Below are 14725 nucleotides of genomic sequence, written 5' to 3' on the forward strand. Positions count from 1 at the left end.
TGTTACTTCTCATTTTACACATAAACTCTTAATATACAGTCTATTATTTTAACTCATTTTGTACAACACTTTGTAACGTTCAACAAAATAATGTTAACGGTCCCTTTAAAAACAGAGCAGAAAAACGTTGGCGTCATGTTTATAACTGCGCAGCGTTGGACCGGAAGGAAGTGGGTGTTAGCTGACTGACGTTAGCAAGCTACAATTATAAAGTCTGCTGCGGGTTCTATGGTAAATATACTTATGTTTGATCAAAGACCAATAACAAACACATTACAAACGTTATATAAAGATAGAAATTTTTAAAGGCAGTGTCATAATATGTGTAACGTTATATTTTGCTGTTTGTATTGTAATATAACGTTAGGTAACTTTAATTGATGCTAACTAGCTAGCTAACAAGCTAACATTATAGCGGTGTGGACTAAAATCAAATTACTACCTACTGGATCAGTGTTTTACCCTACACCGAGAAACAATCGGTGGACAGTCGTACAAACGTAATAACGCGTATTAATGGCATTTGGAAAAAGGATAGCAGCCGCACAGTAAGAGTCTAGTGCTGTCTTTGATTTGTCCCTGTCCTGTTTAACGTTAAGCTTTAATACGGCAGCCATAATTAAAAGAGAAATGTCTCCTCAAATTGTACTAACAGTATGAAAGACCCCAGGACATGGAGAGTTTTTCAAGTTTCCCATCGACATTTTGCAAATACGCGTTTTATTAAAGCTTATTGAACGTATAATGTTGCCACTAAAACACATTATATTAAATGACAATTGCGTCAGCCTTCGGGACTTGTAGTTTATTTTCGTTGTCGGAAAAGTCTTGATAAAACTCTGAAGTATCAAGAGTCCAGCGTCAGAAATAAAACAACGTTACTTGAGTAACTACATTCATTGCAGTAATTTTGGAGATTAAACGATTTAAATGGGGATATGCTATACATTTTTATCAACTTCAACACATTTCAAAACACTACCAACCATGAATTGATTACCAACTGCATTGCAAAAGCCTGATATAGTTTTTCCGCTGAGCCATAAACCTCTGTTGATGCCTTTAAAAACGTATAGGTAAAACATGTTCCTTCATCACAATGAACATGGACACATCTAATCCAAGTCAATCCCAAATACACTCCCCTGCTGGCAAAAATACTTGCACCTAGATTAAAATGATGATAAAACTATTTGTGAGCAGATATAAAATAATGGCATCTTCAGTTACAACAAATGTTCTTGGGGCTGAGTGTCGCAGGTGGTTAGAGAAGTCAGAAAATATTGAGAGATGGAATAATACACTTCTGGATATGGTCAAAAGATAGAGAATAACACCAGTCTTATACTTTAAAAAATAACTATCTACATAGAGCTGGGCAATATATCGATATTGTGACACAAGACTAGATATCATCGTAGTATTGCAATGGCAAGTGTAGTCTTTTGCTGGTTTTAAAGGCTGCATTATAGTACATTTCTGAACTTACCAAACTGTTAAGTGTTCTAGTGTTTGCCTTTCCCCACTTGGTCATCATATCCACATTACAGATGATTATTTATCAAAAATGTGATTGTGTAAATATTTTGTGAAAGCACCAATAGTCAACACTTGAATATTGTTGTATCGATGTCGAGGTATTTTGTCCAAAATATCGTGGTATTTGATTTTCTCCATATTGCCCAGCTCTATAGCTACATTTAAATAGACTTGTGTGTTAATACTCTAACTATTTCCACTCACTAACTTAAACCAAGCTAGTCCAGTGACACACCAGCCTTGACTGAGGTCTCACTCTATGTTTTCACCTTGTTCTGTCCCAGGAAGAGATGTCAGGAGAGAGTGTGGTGAGCTCGGCAGTGCCAGCAGCTACAACCCGGACTACATCCTTCAAGGGCTCCAGCCCCAGCTCTAAATATGTGAAGTTAAATGTGGGTGGGGCTCTCTACTACACTACAATGCAAACACTAACCAAACAGGACACAATGCTCAAAGCCATGTTCAGTGGCAGGATGGAGGTCCTCACAGACAGTGAAGGTGAGCTGTTGGTGAACATTTTTAAATTCTATGTAGGTGTTGTGCCAGCCATGTGCTGACTGTGATCTAATACTAACTAATATTTCACCATTTTGTATCCGTAGGTTGGATCTTGATTGATCGCTGTGGGAAACATTTTGGAACAATCCTTAACTACCTTAGAGACGGGGCGGTGCCGCTCCCAGACAGCCGACGAGAAACAGAGGAACTGCTCGCTGAGGCCAAGTATTACCTTGTCCAAGGCCTAGCTGATGAATGCACAGCTGCCTTGCAGGTACCGTCGGCACAGAGGACTGTCAGTTAGGCAGGGCAATATACACTTCAGCTACCATCAGAATGGTTGTTGAATGAACTACACAGAATCATTAAAGGTTCAATTTCAGTTTACTGCACTTTATATCAGACCAACTTTGTCCAGTAATGTTTTTGTTTGTTTTTCTTAAAAATATTCTAAAATTAACAATGCATTTATTTTATATAGCGCCACAGAAGTGCTCGGGGGCACTTTCGATAAAACAAAGACGGCAACAGTCAAAAACTGTAAAAATACAACCACAACAATGAGAAATAATAACAAACATCATAGATGAGAAAGTTAAATAGTCTGGTTTTGAAAGAGGGGAGGGAAGGAGAATGTCAGTGGATCTGGGTTTGTAGCAGCATGTCTGTGCAGGAGGTCAGTGAGGTAGGAGGGGGGGAGGTTGTGGAGGGCTCTGTAAGTGATGAGACTTTGTAACTGGATTCTTTGTTGAATGGGGAGTCAGTGGAGGTTTCTGGACTCGGGAGATGTGATCTCCGGTAGGGGATGGGTGAGCAGACAGGTAGCTGAGTTTAGCATTTATTGCAGCTTGTTGAGGATATTGGTCAATACAGAATACTGTTGCAGTAATCCAGTCGTAAAGTGATGAGGATGAGCATTTCAGCAGCTAAGAAGTAGAGGGTGGGGTGAAGAAGGGCAATGTTTCTGAGATAGAAGAAGACAGTTTATGGAATAAGGTTAATGTGGCATTTAAAAGAAAAGTGTTTGATCACAGATGACATTAATGTTATGGATGTGTGTGTGTGTGTGTGTGTGTGTGTGTGTGTGTGTGTCTGTGTGTGTGGAAGCAGGAACAGTGGAACCATTATGGCAGGATTTGTTGAGAGATTTGGGGCCAACGACGAGGATATCATATTTCTTATTGTTGAGTTTGAGGAAGTTAGCTTGCATTCAGGTTTTAATATCTGCGAGGCATTTATCTGCTTATTCTGAATGTTAAAATGTATTCATTGGTAAGAAAATCAAATGTACATAGTTACAGGTAAATATGTTGTACTTTTTGTTGTATCAATCCTTCATATCCTTCATCCTCTTAGCTACCCTGTTCCACCAGGTGGCATCCTTCCTCTTAGTATATACCGAATCTTCCAGTTTTGCAAGTGTAACTTTTTAAATTAAACAATAGTTCAATTATTTTTTTCCTCCAGAACAAAGAATCGTATGAACCCCTTTGTAAAGTTCCTCTGATGACATCATCTAAGGAAGAGCAGAAGCTCATTGCAACCTCGAATAAGGTAGGTTATGTTGTTGTTGATAATGTGCTGTACTTCTAATGTTCAATATCAAGACAAATTGGCTTTTAGATTGTTCTTTCAAAATACAAACTTTTGTCTCTTCCCAGCCTACTGTCAAACTGCTGTATAACCGAAGCAACAACAAGTATTCATACACCAGGTGAGTCCCTCTTCTACTGATATCAGAAGCTAGCATGTCCAAATAAAGAAGGAACATAATGTGGTGAAATCATAAATGTTGTCTTAATAAATGACCTTCTTGTAATTTTTTTTGCCCTCCAGCAATTCTGATGACAACATGCTGAAAAATATTGAACTGTTTGATAAGCTGTCATTACGCTTCAACGGTCGGGTACTCTTTATCAAAGATGTGATTGGGGATGAGATCTGTTGTTGGTCATTTTATGGCCAGGGGCGTAAAATTGCCGAAGTGTGCTGCACCTCTATTGTTTATGCCACAGAAAAGAAACAAACAAAGGTAAATGTGTATTCGTAATATTCCCACTCTGAAGAGTTCTTTGCTCTGTTTTAAGCATATAGCTACAGTATGTTGGTTAAGTATCTCTTTAATCTCTTGTGCAACACTCTTCTTCTCTGCTAGGTGGAGTTCCCTGAGGCACGGATCTATGAGGAGACCCTCAACATCCTCCTGTACGAGTCCCATGATGGGCGGGGTCCAGACAATGCCCTGCTGGAAGCAACAGGCGGCGCTGCAGGACGATCTCATCATCTGGATGAGGACGACGAGAGAGATCGAATTGAGCGAGTTCGTAGGATTCATATCAAACGACCTGATGACCGCACACACCACCACCAGTGACCTTTCTCTTTTTGACCCGTCAGCCTGTGTCTCTGACCCTGGACAGTCTTTACACCACGCTTGTGCCTTACGTCACCCAGCGCCTCTCTGTCTCTCTCCCCCCACTCTCATCAAACCAGCTTTTCCTCTCGGAGAGTGCTATAAGAAGAGTGTCATACAACGGTGTGTAGTGGTGACGTGATTTAGTGTTTGTTTGTGTTTCATCTTTGTTGTGGGGTCTGACAAGCAGTAGTGTTTTGTTCTCCATTTGTTAGTCATTACTTCTATTACTGTGACTGCTAGTGTGAAAAAGCCCATGGACATTGTTGTTTGCATTCAGCACTGCAGTTGACCATAGTTTACCGGAGTGTGTGAAATCAAAGAGTATTAAGAGCATTGGCGCAGTGCATCCAGGAGAACTAGAATTATGTCATGTAAGCAGCTAAAGATAAATGGTTAATATTTTTGCTTCTCCTTAATGTGGTTCTGACGGGTCCACTGTAAGCTCATCAGTGGATAACCGGCCTGTTTCACACAGTGGGGCCACATGGTGGCACTATTTTACTCTGAGAAGATGTTACCAAGGCTATTTTGTAGCCTGCAGATAATGGCAATTAAACCTTTTTCAATTTTATTAAGATTTTGATTCAGTTAAGATATCACAAGTGGATGCAAAATGTCACTGTAGTGCTTTTGCTATACTTAGTTTTAGCATTTATGCGTTTTCCCTTCACTCCACTAAATGATCATTATTTTCAGTGAAGGGAACTTGAGAAGTGGCATGAGGTGTTAATGTACTGGGGTGATTTAGTGATGGATGCTGAAGTGAATGACTGTAACTGGAGAGCTCGCTGGCAGGAAGGGAGTTCTGTCTACAAGATTTTAACACAGAGAGAAATTAGACCTGTCCATTGCCGCATTAATCAGAGAATGTACTGTCTGCACACACTAGGTTTTAGTTGAAATATGTCTAACAATCACAGTACTTGTAGGGCTGTTGTACAAAAGTGAACATATATGTATGTTTTATATTTATACATACTTTATCACAAATAAATTTCTACAAACATTCTTTTCTTCTGTTTTCAATTTGCATATTCCCATTATCAGTGAAAATACAAAATGATCATACATATGGCTTCATTTTAATAATCAGAATTGCACATTCTTTTAAGCCTTTTGAGTAATTTGTCCTGTACCATTAAAATAGTTTCGTAGATTTGCAGTTTCAGACTTTGCTTTGAACTGTAGTGATCAAATCAGCAGAGGCAAATCCTCAAACACAAATTTATGTTAAACCCTTAGCCTCTCATGAGAGGTTACTATTCTTTGGTAGAAAAGCAAAGTTCATCATTGACCAATATTTGCACATCTGAAACGTGTTGCTGTAGCAAGCTTATCCTGGACTTCTCTTCTCGTCAGGTGTGTTTCTTTAATACACGTTGCTCTCTTCTTTGGGGTCTCCTGATGAAATATGCAGGGGCTTCTTGTGTGTCTCCTCAACCCCACACACGTTACCGTGTCCGAGCCCGAGTGGCAACCTGCAGTGACAAACAGCTTGAGTCATGTTGTATCCCTTTGTCTGCTGATTCATTTTAGAGCAGAGCATAATGTAACACCCCAGGAGGCACACTCTTCGTCATAGCACTCATCTCACCACCATGAGATGTCCGTTCTTGGCCTTGTAAACCATGGGTTCCTGTCCAGTGCTGAAGTCCACTGCATTCTCTTTACCTGCCTGGATTTCAATCTTAATGCTGAGAATGGATAATCAAGAGTTTTAGATCGAAGCACATATCACATCCGGACTCTTTGACTGTTTCTGAAACAGACTTACCTGCCCTGAACCACTTTAATTGCATTCTGTTTGTTAGCAATGACAGCGAGTTTGGTCAAAAGCTCAAACAAGTGGTCGCACTGCATTACAAGATCCCCCTGAAACAGTCACAACATATTACACAATCAATGAATGGAACCACATACAAAATGATGTTTTGTATGTGGATTTAAGAAGCTTCTACCTGAAAATCTTCTGTGTAAGTGAGCTGTATGATTCAACAGATTACTTATCTTTTTTTTTTTTTTTGCTTCCTTTCAACAAGTTTAAGTTGAGTGACTGAAGGACGTTCTCTCTTTATCTCTGGTAATTTGTACTTGAAGTAGACCATCCAAAAACTTGATACAGTTTTGATTTGTTCTGCCATATACAGCATTTCAATTTACACTAAACAACTTTCCCAGTGCCATGTTCATGGCCCAGGTGAAAAAGAGGAATTCCGACGAGCCAACCTATCTCCTGCTACACATGTCTCCTGCATGTTACATATCCACATACCTTCTGTTTGCGGTCCTCACATGTTATGTGGAATACAATCATGCCATCAGTCAAGTTACTGACTGAAATTCCTGCAATGAGTAAAATTGCAGACACTTTTAGCCCAACACGAAAACATCATCTAATGGTGAAATATGTATTATTACATTGTCCTGACCTTTGAGAGAGGTATACAGAACTCTCTGTTTGATCTTGGCTTCCTCTATCACATAGGCAGCTGTCATAGTGAGGATGAGCTGTCGTGGTCTTGGTTTGAAACCATTCCTGTCATATTTAATCACCGGTACACTGTACTACAACACAGAATACAAAACAGTCAAGGGGGGGGGGGGGGGGGGGGGGGGAGGTCTGATGTGATTTTTGCATTTCGCCTGGGTGCATAATGGTATTTTATTACCTTAATGTGCTCATTGCGAATCATCTGGAGAACCCTCATGTTTATGTCCTGTTCACCTGGAGATATCATGTGATGTGAAAGTGATGAAAAGAAAAAGGGTATTATATGAATGTATCTGATACTTACTGATTCTGGTGTCCACAAAAGGCTGAGCGACACTCTGTGGATAACTATCCTTTTTGGCTTTGAAGATAGAGCTGGTAAGAAGCTTCAGTTGAAACTGAAGGGACAACAAATATAAAGCGGATCACTGCAACAGAGAGAATATGATGATGAAGTATTTTCTAATGTGTTTTAATGTGTGTTACCTGAGCTTTTTTCTGGGGTGTGAGTCCTCTAACATACTTCCGCACCATAAGACGGTAGTAAAGCTTACGCAGTATCTCTGATGTCTGACGAGAACAAAAACATGCACAGGGTCTAAATAAAAGCAAAGCTTGAATGTAATCAATTTTACAAAGACGTTTGTTAATCATTGTACCTCTGTCAGCACAGCAGGTGGAGTTTGCCAGGTGGTTTTGTCCAGAACTGTCTTTGGCAGGTTGCCTTTGAGCCTGTTCAAGTAATTTTGTCTCACAAAGGCCAGGTACTCCGAGTTATCTGTGCTTTTTGCTTGCCCTCTGGTCATGTAACCTTTGATGAATCTAAAAATGATTGTAAAATAATTTATCAATGAAAATGGGACAGTAAGCTTGGGAGGAGCTGTGTAATGATATTCCGTCTTTTTTCTTACTTCTTGATGACTTTTACAGCCCAGGCTCTCTTATCTCTCTCCTTTCTAGCCTGCACTCCTCTCCAGCAGGTTTCAATCTTAGTGGCTGAGGATATAAAAAAAAAAAAAGGTGTGTAATTTCCTCAAACTCATATAACACAAAAATCATACATTGTGGCATTTACCAGCTTCTTTCTGTTTTTTGAATTCTCCCTTTGCTTTGTATCCTTTGTATTTGGCTTGGAGCTTTGTCGCTGCAAATTCAGAGCATTACATTAAATCACTGTGCAACTACAATTAATGACTAAGAATGAATCACACTAGATTTGCACTCACCCAATTCATGTTTACATTTCTCAAAAGCATCCTCTGTGGCAAAAAGTGTCCTTGGATGACGGATGAATATTTTGGTACTATAACAAAGGAAGCAATACAAACGTTTTTTGGCTACTCTTTAGAGTGCACACGCTGAGTTGTATGTAGGTAGTACTGTCCTCACCGTCCCATTTTGTACTCATTTGGCAGATACCCCAGATGTTGAACCAGTACTTCTACTCCATCAGCAGGCACTCCTCTCCAGTGAGGCCAGGTGTCTGGGCACAGGGGTTTATATCTGCAAGATGCAGCAAACAACCCACTCAGCATGTTTAAAATGCACCGGAGAGTACTTGGCCAAACTGAGGGTTTAATGAAAAAAAGGCAAATAAGGTGTAAGGTCTGAGCTGTTGTCCTTCATACCTCTTTAAGAATACCTCATATTTGCGTCTGTATGCAAACCCAGCTCGTCTGACTCTGAGGTGCTCCATCAGGCCCAGGTATTTCACCTGGTGCCTAATCAGAGCTTCGTCAAATTGACCTGTGTTTGTGTGAGAGAGGCGAGAATCAACTCAAATTTCCATCCTGTTAAGAAAATAGCTTAATCTATATTCTATTATTCAAGTACCTGGCTGCTTGGACTCATTGGATTTTAAACAGCGTATGTACCAGGCCTCTTTAGCCATGAGGATCTCTGTCAGCTTCAGCAGGCTGCTCTTAAACTGGGTCGCCACCTACAGACACAACACAATGGTCGTAATCCCCAACAGTTCATCTGTCACATACATATGGCTTATTGATGTCAGACTGCTGTTGACAGAGCAAAAATTACCTGCTTTTGTCTCAGTGTTCACTCTTTCTAGACCACTTACTGGTTTGTTTCTTCTCACTTATGATCTACATTGTGTATGTTTTTTCTCGTTGAAAGTGTACCTCACATGTCCTGTATGGACTACAGTCCTTTCTTTAGTACATTAAGTGTTGCATATGTGAATAGCACATTGTCAATGTGATAATGGCTGATAGTTTGTATTGTGTAATTTCCTGGTTGCAGATTTAAGCTGACATTTTTGTCTGTATATATATATATACACATACATATAACTGTACATATATCTTGTAGGTCAAAATGATGCATCAATAGAAAGTATTTTGGGTGCTTGCAAATTTCATTGTGGAAAGGAAAACTGTATATACCACTCTAGATAATGGCCAGAAAATGAATGACTGTCCATGACTTTTAACTGAGTCACAGCACACCACTGATAACACATAACATCAACTTCATGGTAATACATGTGTTAAAAGATGTGGAAGGTCCAACATGGTGTGAGAACTCACTGTTTCTGGTCTTCGCCTGCTGTCTGGATCCATTGTGGAGAAGCATTCTCGGACAATAGCATTTTTAGACTGGCAAATCAGCTATGAGAAGGTGGGATAACACACAAAGAAACTAAAGTTGAGTAGACTTTCCTCACACTTGTCACACACAGGTGGAACTAATAACACTGCTCATTTTTGCAGTGTAAGAAGTGCTGGAACAGAGCCCTCAGTAACGTGATTGGGTCCACTTGTGCAGTAATTAAGTTTGGATTCGTTACTCTAACTCCACATTACTGATATTAATTAAGTAATTAATTAGGGATCAATTGAAAGAGTTCCCTACAATATAAAATGTTGATATGCAGACTTACATCTCTTATGCTTTTATATAACAGGTCATTGTTTTTGTCCACGAAACCTAGATTGTCACACAAAAGCAAAACGCTGTCAGTTGAAAAAAAAAAAGAAGAAAAAAAGGTTTAGATGTTTGAGTAACAGGGTCTGACATTGTGGTTTCTTTTACCCACAACGCAGTAGGTGACCTCTCCGGCATAATGCAAGAGACGGAAATCTCCCCTCTCCAGAGTCTTGCGTGTCGTTTTGTCAGCCAGTTTGTGCCTGCAGTGAAAGAGGTGCAGAGAGACAGAGAGATGAAGAGGCTTTACAGCCCGATCCTAATCCTCCGTCTCTATTGGAGCCTGTCGGCTCAATCACAAGACATCGGTGAACAAAACTTTTTAATGGAGTTAGACTTTAGTTTTGAGGAGAAGCTTTGAATTACACAATATTCTTTAGCTGGATGTCCTATTTAATCAAAACAAGTGGTTTATAACCAAATGTGCAACTCCATGCCAACCTCCCTAATTGTGAAACAAGGTTAAAGATTTGACTAACGTGACAAAGTGAGGATGATTTCCCATCTTTTCTTCCAGTCTCTCCAGGAAGGTGAGGTCTGTGGCATCTCCAGGTCTTAGACACTCCTCATCCTGCACGATTATTATCAACACAAGATAACACGTCATCTTCACTGTTCGTTCAAATTATACTGTTCTACTCCAGTAAATACACACCAATATTGATATGATCCCTCTGTGTTTCTCCTCAACCAGGTCACAGATGATCTTGTTGTTGAAGAATTGGACTGGCTCCCACTGGGGGGAATCATAAAACAGATGCATTCATACATTCAGATGCTGCTGTTGTATGCATTCAACACCAGTGAGTGTAAACAGTGTAGTGCAATTAATTGTCATTGATTTGTTATTCATCCCAGGTTTACCTCAATGTCTTCTGCTTGATATTCCTCCTGCTCAGCCTTGAGCGTCAACTGGATAAAGAGCTGCTGCAGCTTCTCGTTGCAGTAGTTTATACAGAACTGCTCAAAACTGAAGAAATGGGTTGTGACAAACAGGTCAGGCTCATTAAGAAATCCTCCCCACAGAATCACTCAAGAATTTGCAGTTTTCCCAATGCGCTTTGTGGAATGTTCGATGCAAATTTCAGCTGCTCTTGGTTAAAAAAAACATCTTAAAAACAGTCTTCATGAGGGTGTCAAGCATATTCAAAGCAGTGCCAGGATGTTAGAATAGGAAAGGATTTTTTGCCTACCTGTTAACATAGAAAACCTCAAATCCATAAATGTCCAAAAGCCCTATTACAGTCTTCCTTGAAGAGTCCTGGGAAAACAGTATTAATTGTGTACATACTCATCGTCAGTGGCTGGAATTTTTCACACACCTTTCTCCTCACCTTGTTCTCTATGGACTCGTTGATCCTGTTGACCAGCCAGGTGAAGGTCTTTCCATAGATGGCTTTGGCCAGGGCATCCCTGGCATAGATGGCATGATCAATGGTGAATGGGCTAAGGACCTTTCACAGTGAGACAAAATCATAGCTACATTTCAACCACTACAGTGGAAGTTTAAATAGAAACATGACCTCATCATCAATAAAACTAAAGGACAATTTAACATGGTGCACCTGATCTTTTTGGGCTTCAATCTTCCTGTATGTGAGTCCCTCTTGGAGACGGTGAGCATCAACTCCTAGTAACTGTAAGAAAAAAAGGGAGTTTATCATTTAACTTTATGTAGTAATCCTGGATATAAAAATACTTTTTTTTCTATTTTCTTACATTTGAGACCCAGCGCAGCTCTGCGTTGTTGCTGTTCAGGAGGGCATGGCCTTTACTGTCGGAGTCAAACTGAACATTCCCCAAGTGGAGAACGCTTGCAACGGTCCCAAACAAGTGCTGCACAGAATGAAACTTCATTAGGCAATGCAAAACTAGGAGAGAAGAGCGAGTGGTTTGAATCAGCATCCAACTTACAGTAGTGTTAATCTCATCAATGTTGATGATTTGAAGTGCGTTTTTGACTGTTTTCCAGTCATTTCTGTCATTATTGGAAGACACAATGGCACACTCTCCCTGACAGAAACAGCAAACACAGCAACAGATTTTCAGTCTGCTGTTGTCTTACAAATCGATTTGTATTAAAACAGGATGACTTGGTTACATTTACTTGGGTTAGGTAATTGTAATGCTGGCAGTCTCTCTCCAGGCCCAGCTGGTGCAGTAGGTCCTCCTCTCCTCCCTCCACTAGCTGGTAGAAGATGTGGAAGTTTCTCTCCCCGTGATTTTGATGCACAACCCTCGACTTCTCCAGCAAGTAGTTCAGGATATGCCCTCCGACAGCATCCCCCTATGGGCATCATGACCCTAAAGACAGCACCTCTACAGCTTGCAGAAAAATACAACCTATGGTCCACTAGACAGAGTTAAAAAATCCACTAAGGATAAAATATCTTCCTCTTGATAGCGATTTTTTCTTTGTCTTATAAAAGGACTATTAACTTTCTCCTGTCATTTTAAATTGGCTTAGATGAACAAATTATTCCTTCAGTTCTAAAAATTGCCCTTTTGTTCCTTTTTAAGGCATCTAATAGATTTTTACAAACATTTTAACAAATACATTTAAAACCCTTCATTATATATTAGCTTGTCAGTTTTATTTGACATATTTCAACCACCCCAAGTTAACGTACATACCGTGAATGCACCTTGTTAACTTTCCCCCCTAATTTTGGGATGGAAGTACGATAGGGTGCATGAGAGTACTGCTGCTTATAAAACAGGAGAACTATACCTAGACTTCTCATAGATTTTCTTGTTTTTTTTCTTTCTTAATAATAATTTCTTTGTATATTTCTTGGAAGCCCTTCTGTGAATCTGTCTCTTGATTCTTACCTGGCTGTCAAACTGAATGTCCATGTACTTCCCAAACCGACTTGAGTTGTTATTTTTCAGTGTTTTGGCATTGCCGAAAGCCTGTGGGGAAAGACCAAACCACATTAAATAAATAATGTTAGCATGACATGCTGTTTGGTATTTCATTACAATGACGTAACATAAGTAACAGTCAGACCTCGAGGACAGGGTTAGACATGAGCATTTTGTCCCTGACGGTGTTTAGCAGAGTGGTGCTCGGACAGCTGACAGCATAATACTGCAGAATCTTCTTGGAGGCCTCCGTCTTCCCTGCTCCACTCTCTCCAGAGATGAGGATGAAGTGATTGTTAAACTCTGTCAGCATGGTGTGGTAGGCATTGTCTGCCAAGGCGTAGCTGTAGGGATGCAGAGCAATCACAACATTTCACAGATGAACCTATGAACACTTGACACACACACACATGCACAAATATTCATAGTTTTCACACAGATTATACACTCACATGTGAGGTGGAAGCTCAAAAAAGTTGACACCCATGTAGAGATCCATCTGTTTCCTATTGTAGATGTCCAGCTCTTTGTACGGATTCACAGACACTAGCAATGTTCCAATATAGGTCTAAAGGAATGAGGTTAAATGCTCATATTAGTTGTTCAGATGCATATGTACTTGTTGACAACAAGCTTTTGAAAAGTCTTTTCCAAGACTCACATAGATGAGATCTTTGCTAAAACGTTTCTTAAGGTTACTGAGGAAGGCTGCCTCTGTGGTTTCATCCAAGAGGACAAAATCCTGGATTCCAACCCGGTCTCTGGCAGTCAGGGCGCCCTCCATGTCCAGCTGACCCTGTGCAACAAGTTGTATTAACCATAAGGAAGCCATATGCACAACCTAAGAGCAGCGGAAACAACTTTCAAAAGTCGAAATTGTTGGTGTATAGCAACCTAAAATGAGGATTTCTTTGTTTCTACAACGTATTACAGGTTCATATTTTCACAGCACCTTAGTCTATTTATTATTTACTCTTAATTTTAGAAGAAGCAAACTCCGCTGAGGTAACAATAACAAGTGGTTCACTTTTTACTTGCACAACAATGATATTCAGAATTCTCAGCCATGTATTTTGACAAATGCGGCACGATGAATGCATGTTTGTATAAATGGCTCCATGGGGAAGGACGGAGCTGAAAAAAAGCACCAGAAAAGCACAAACATGGTCCCTGTTAGTTCTATTGAAATAAGAGGTCTAGAGGTCCTATGTGTCTTTGAAGCAAAGCTCTGTGATTGTGCAGACGAACAGACAGAAGCTAATGATCGCTACACAGCACACAGAGACCTTGGCTGGCAGCCCGTAGTTCACTAGAGCTGACAAACCAACACAACACACTGTGCAAATGGACATGGGGAGCCCAAACCAGCGGCACATTTAAGAGGCATAGTGGGAAAAATTCCACCAATCTGTTTTGCATTCTCAGCACCAACACTAAGACCAAAGGTTTTCACAGCTTTTGTTGGTTTTGTATTTTTTTCTTTCCCTCCTTTGGAAGCAGAAGTCCTTTGATTCTCAACTCTCTCTGTAAAAACATTAAAAAAGATAATCCATTGGATCTAATTGACACAAAGCCCTCCGTCCCCCCTCCTCCCCTGCCTCTATCCTCCGCCTATGGCCCTCATTTCTTCTGAGAAAGGCCAAGTGTTTTTGTCCTGTAAATACCACAGAGCAGAGACAAAAAAGACGTCTTTAAAATGCAGTCTACAATCCATTACACATATTCCCCCTGCATATCCATTCAGTAATTATTCATTAGAAAACATTTAACGTCACAGTGAATTTCACACTAGGCAGTCGAAACACAATAGAGGAGATTTGGCCTATTTTGGGGTGAGGAGTTGGGGAGGGGTTGGCTGTACAGAGGAAGGGTGAAGGCAAAGGAGGGGGGAGGATGGGAGCAGTATTTGTCTGATCTGAGAACTTCTGAAACGGGGCCGTCTTGAGACAACGGGACAGACTAAATAGTGCAGT

At 40.2% G+C, this 14725-nt stretch overlaps 2 protein-coding genes across 2 annotated transcripts; one reads left to right on the forward strand and one right to left on the reverse strand.

The window, feature by feature from the left end:
• The first annotated feature begins 105 nt into the window (after nt 1-105).
• Nucleotides 106-5462, forward strand: kctd10 (potassium channel tetramerization domain containing 10). The gene is made up of 7 exons (XM_034870768.1): nt 106-231; nt 1824-2037; nt 2142-2311; nt 3505-3591; nt 3699-3751; nt 3874-4069; nt 4193-5462. Exons 1-7 carry the CDS (start codon nt 229-231, stop codon nt 4409-4411), a joined length of 942 nt encoding a protein of 313 aa, XP_034726659.1. The 5' UTR covers nt 106-228; the 3' UTR covers nt 4412-5462.
• A 328-nt stretch (nt 5463-5790) lies between these two features.
• Nucleotides 5791-13536, reverse strand: myo1ha (myosin IHa). The gene is made up of 31 exons (XM_034870763.1): nt 13414-13536; nt 13205-13320; nt 12898-13096; nt 12720-12800; nt 11995-12174; nt 11802-11900; nt 11607-11723; nt 11453-11524; nt 11210-11341; nt 11081-11148; nt 10752-10857; nt 10543-10623; nt 10367-10458; nt 9996-10090; nt 9844-9890; nt 9491-9571; nt 8778-8883; nt 8573-8690; nt 8334-8447; nt 8171-8247; nt 8020-8088; nt 7856-7940; nt 7604-7766; nt 7431-7514; nt 7249-7342; nt 7123-7178; nt 6883-7018; nt 6726-6796; nt 6228-6325; nt 6048-6147; nt 5791-5931 (listed from the first exon to the last, which is right to left on the reverse strand). The coding sequence occupies exons 1-31, from the start codon at nt 13534-13536 to the stop codon at nt 5905-5907; spliced, it is 3087 nt and encodes a 1028-aa protein (XP_034726654.1). The 3' UTR covers nt 5791-5904.
• Nucleotides 13537-14725: the final 1189 nt, after the last annotated feature.

Source organism: Etheostoma cragini, chromosome 5, assembly GCF_013103735.1.
Source record: "Etheostoma cragini isolate CJK2018 chromosome 5, CSU_Ecrag_1.0, whole genome shotgun sequence".
Classification (NCBI taxonomy): Eukaryota; Metazoa; Chordata; class Actinopteri; order Perciformes; family Percidae; genus Etheostoma; species Etheostoma cragini.

Excerpts from the sequence above, each read along its gene's own strand:
- myo1ha (XM_034870763.1), bottom strand. The coding sequence starts at position 13,536 with ATGGAGGGCGCCCTGACTGCCAGAGACCGGGTTGGAATCCAGGATTTT. Across the intron at positions 7,179-7,248 it reads TTTTGTGGACACCAGAATCA|GTGAACAGGACATAAACATG; the intron begins GTAAGTATCAGA and ends TGATATCTCCAG. Across the intron at positions 6,326-6,725 it reads GTGAGGACCGCAAACAGAAG|GGGGATCTTGTAATGCAGTG; the intron begins GTATGTGGATAT and ends TGACTGTTTCAG.
- kctd10 (XM_034870768.1), top strand. Across the intron at positions 2,312-3,504 it reads AATGCACAGCTGCCTTGCAG|AACAAAGAATCGTATGAACC; the intron begins GTACCGTCGGCA and ends TTTTTCCTCCAG. Across the intron at positions 3,592-3,698 it reads TCATTGCAACCTCGAATAAG|CCTACTGTCAAACTGCTGTA; the intron begins GTAGGTTATGTT and ends GTCTCTTCCCAG.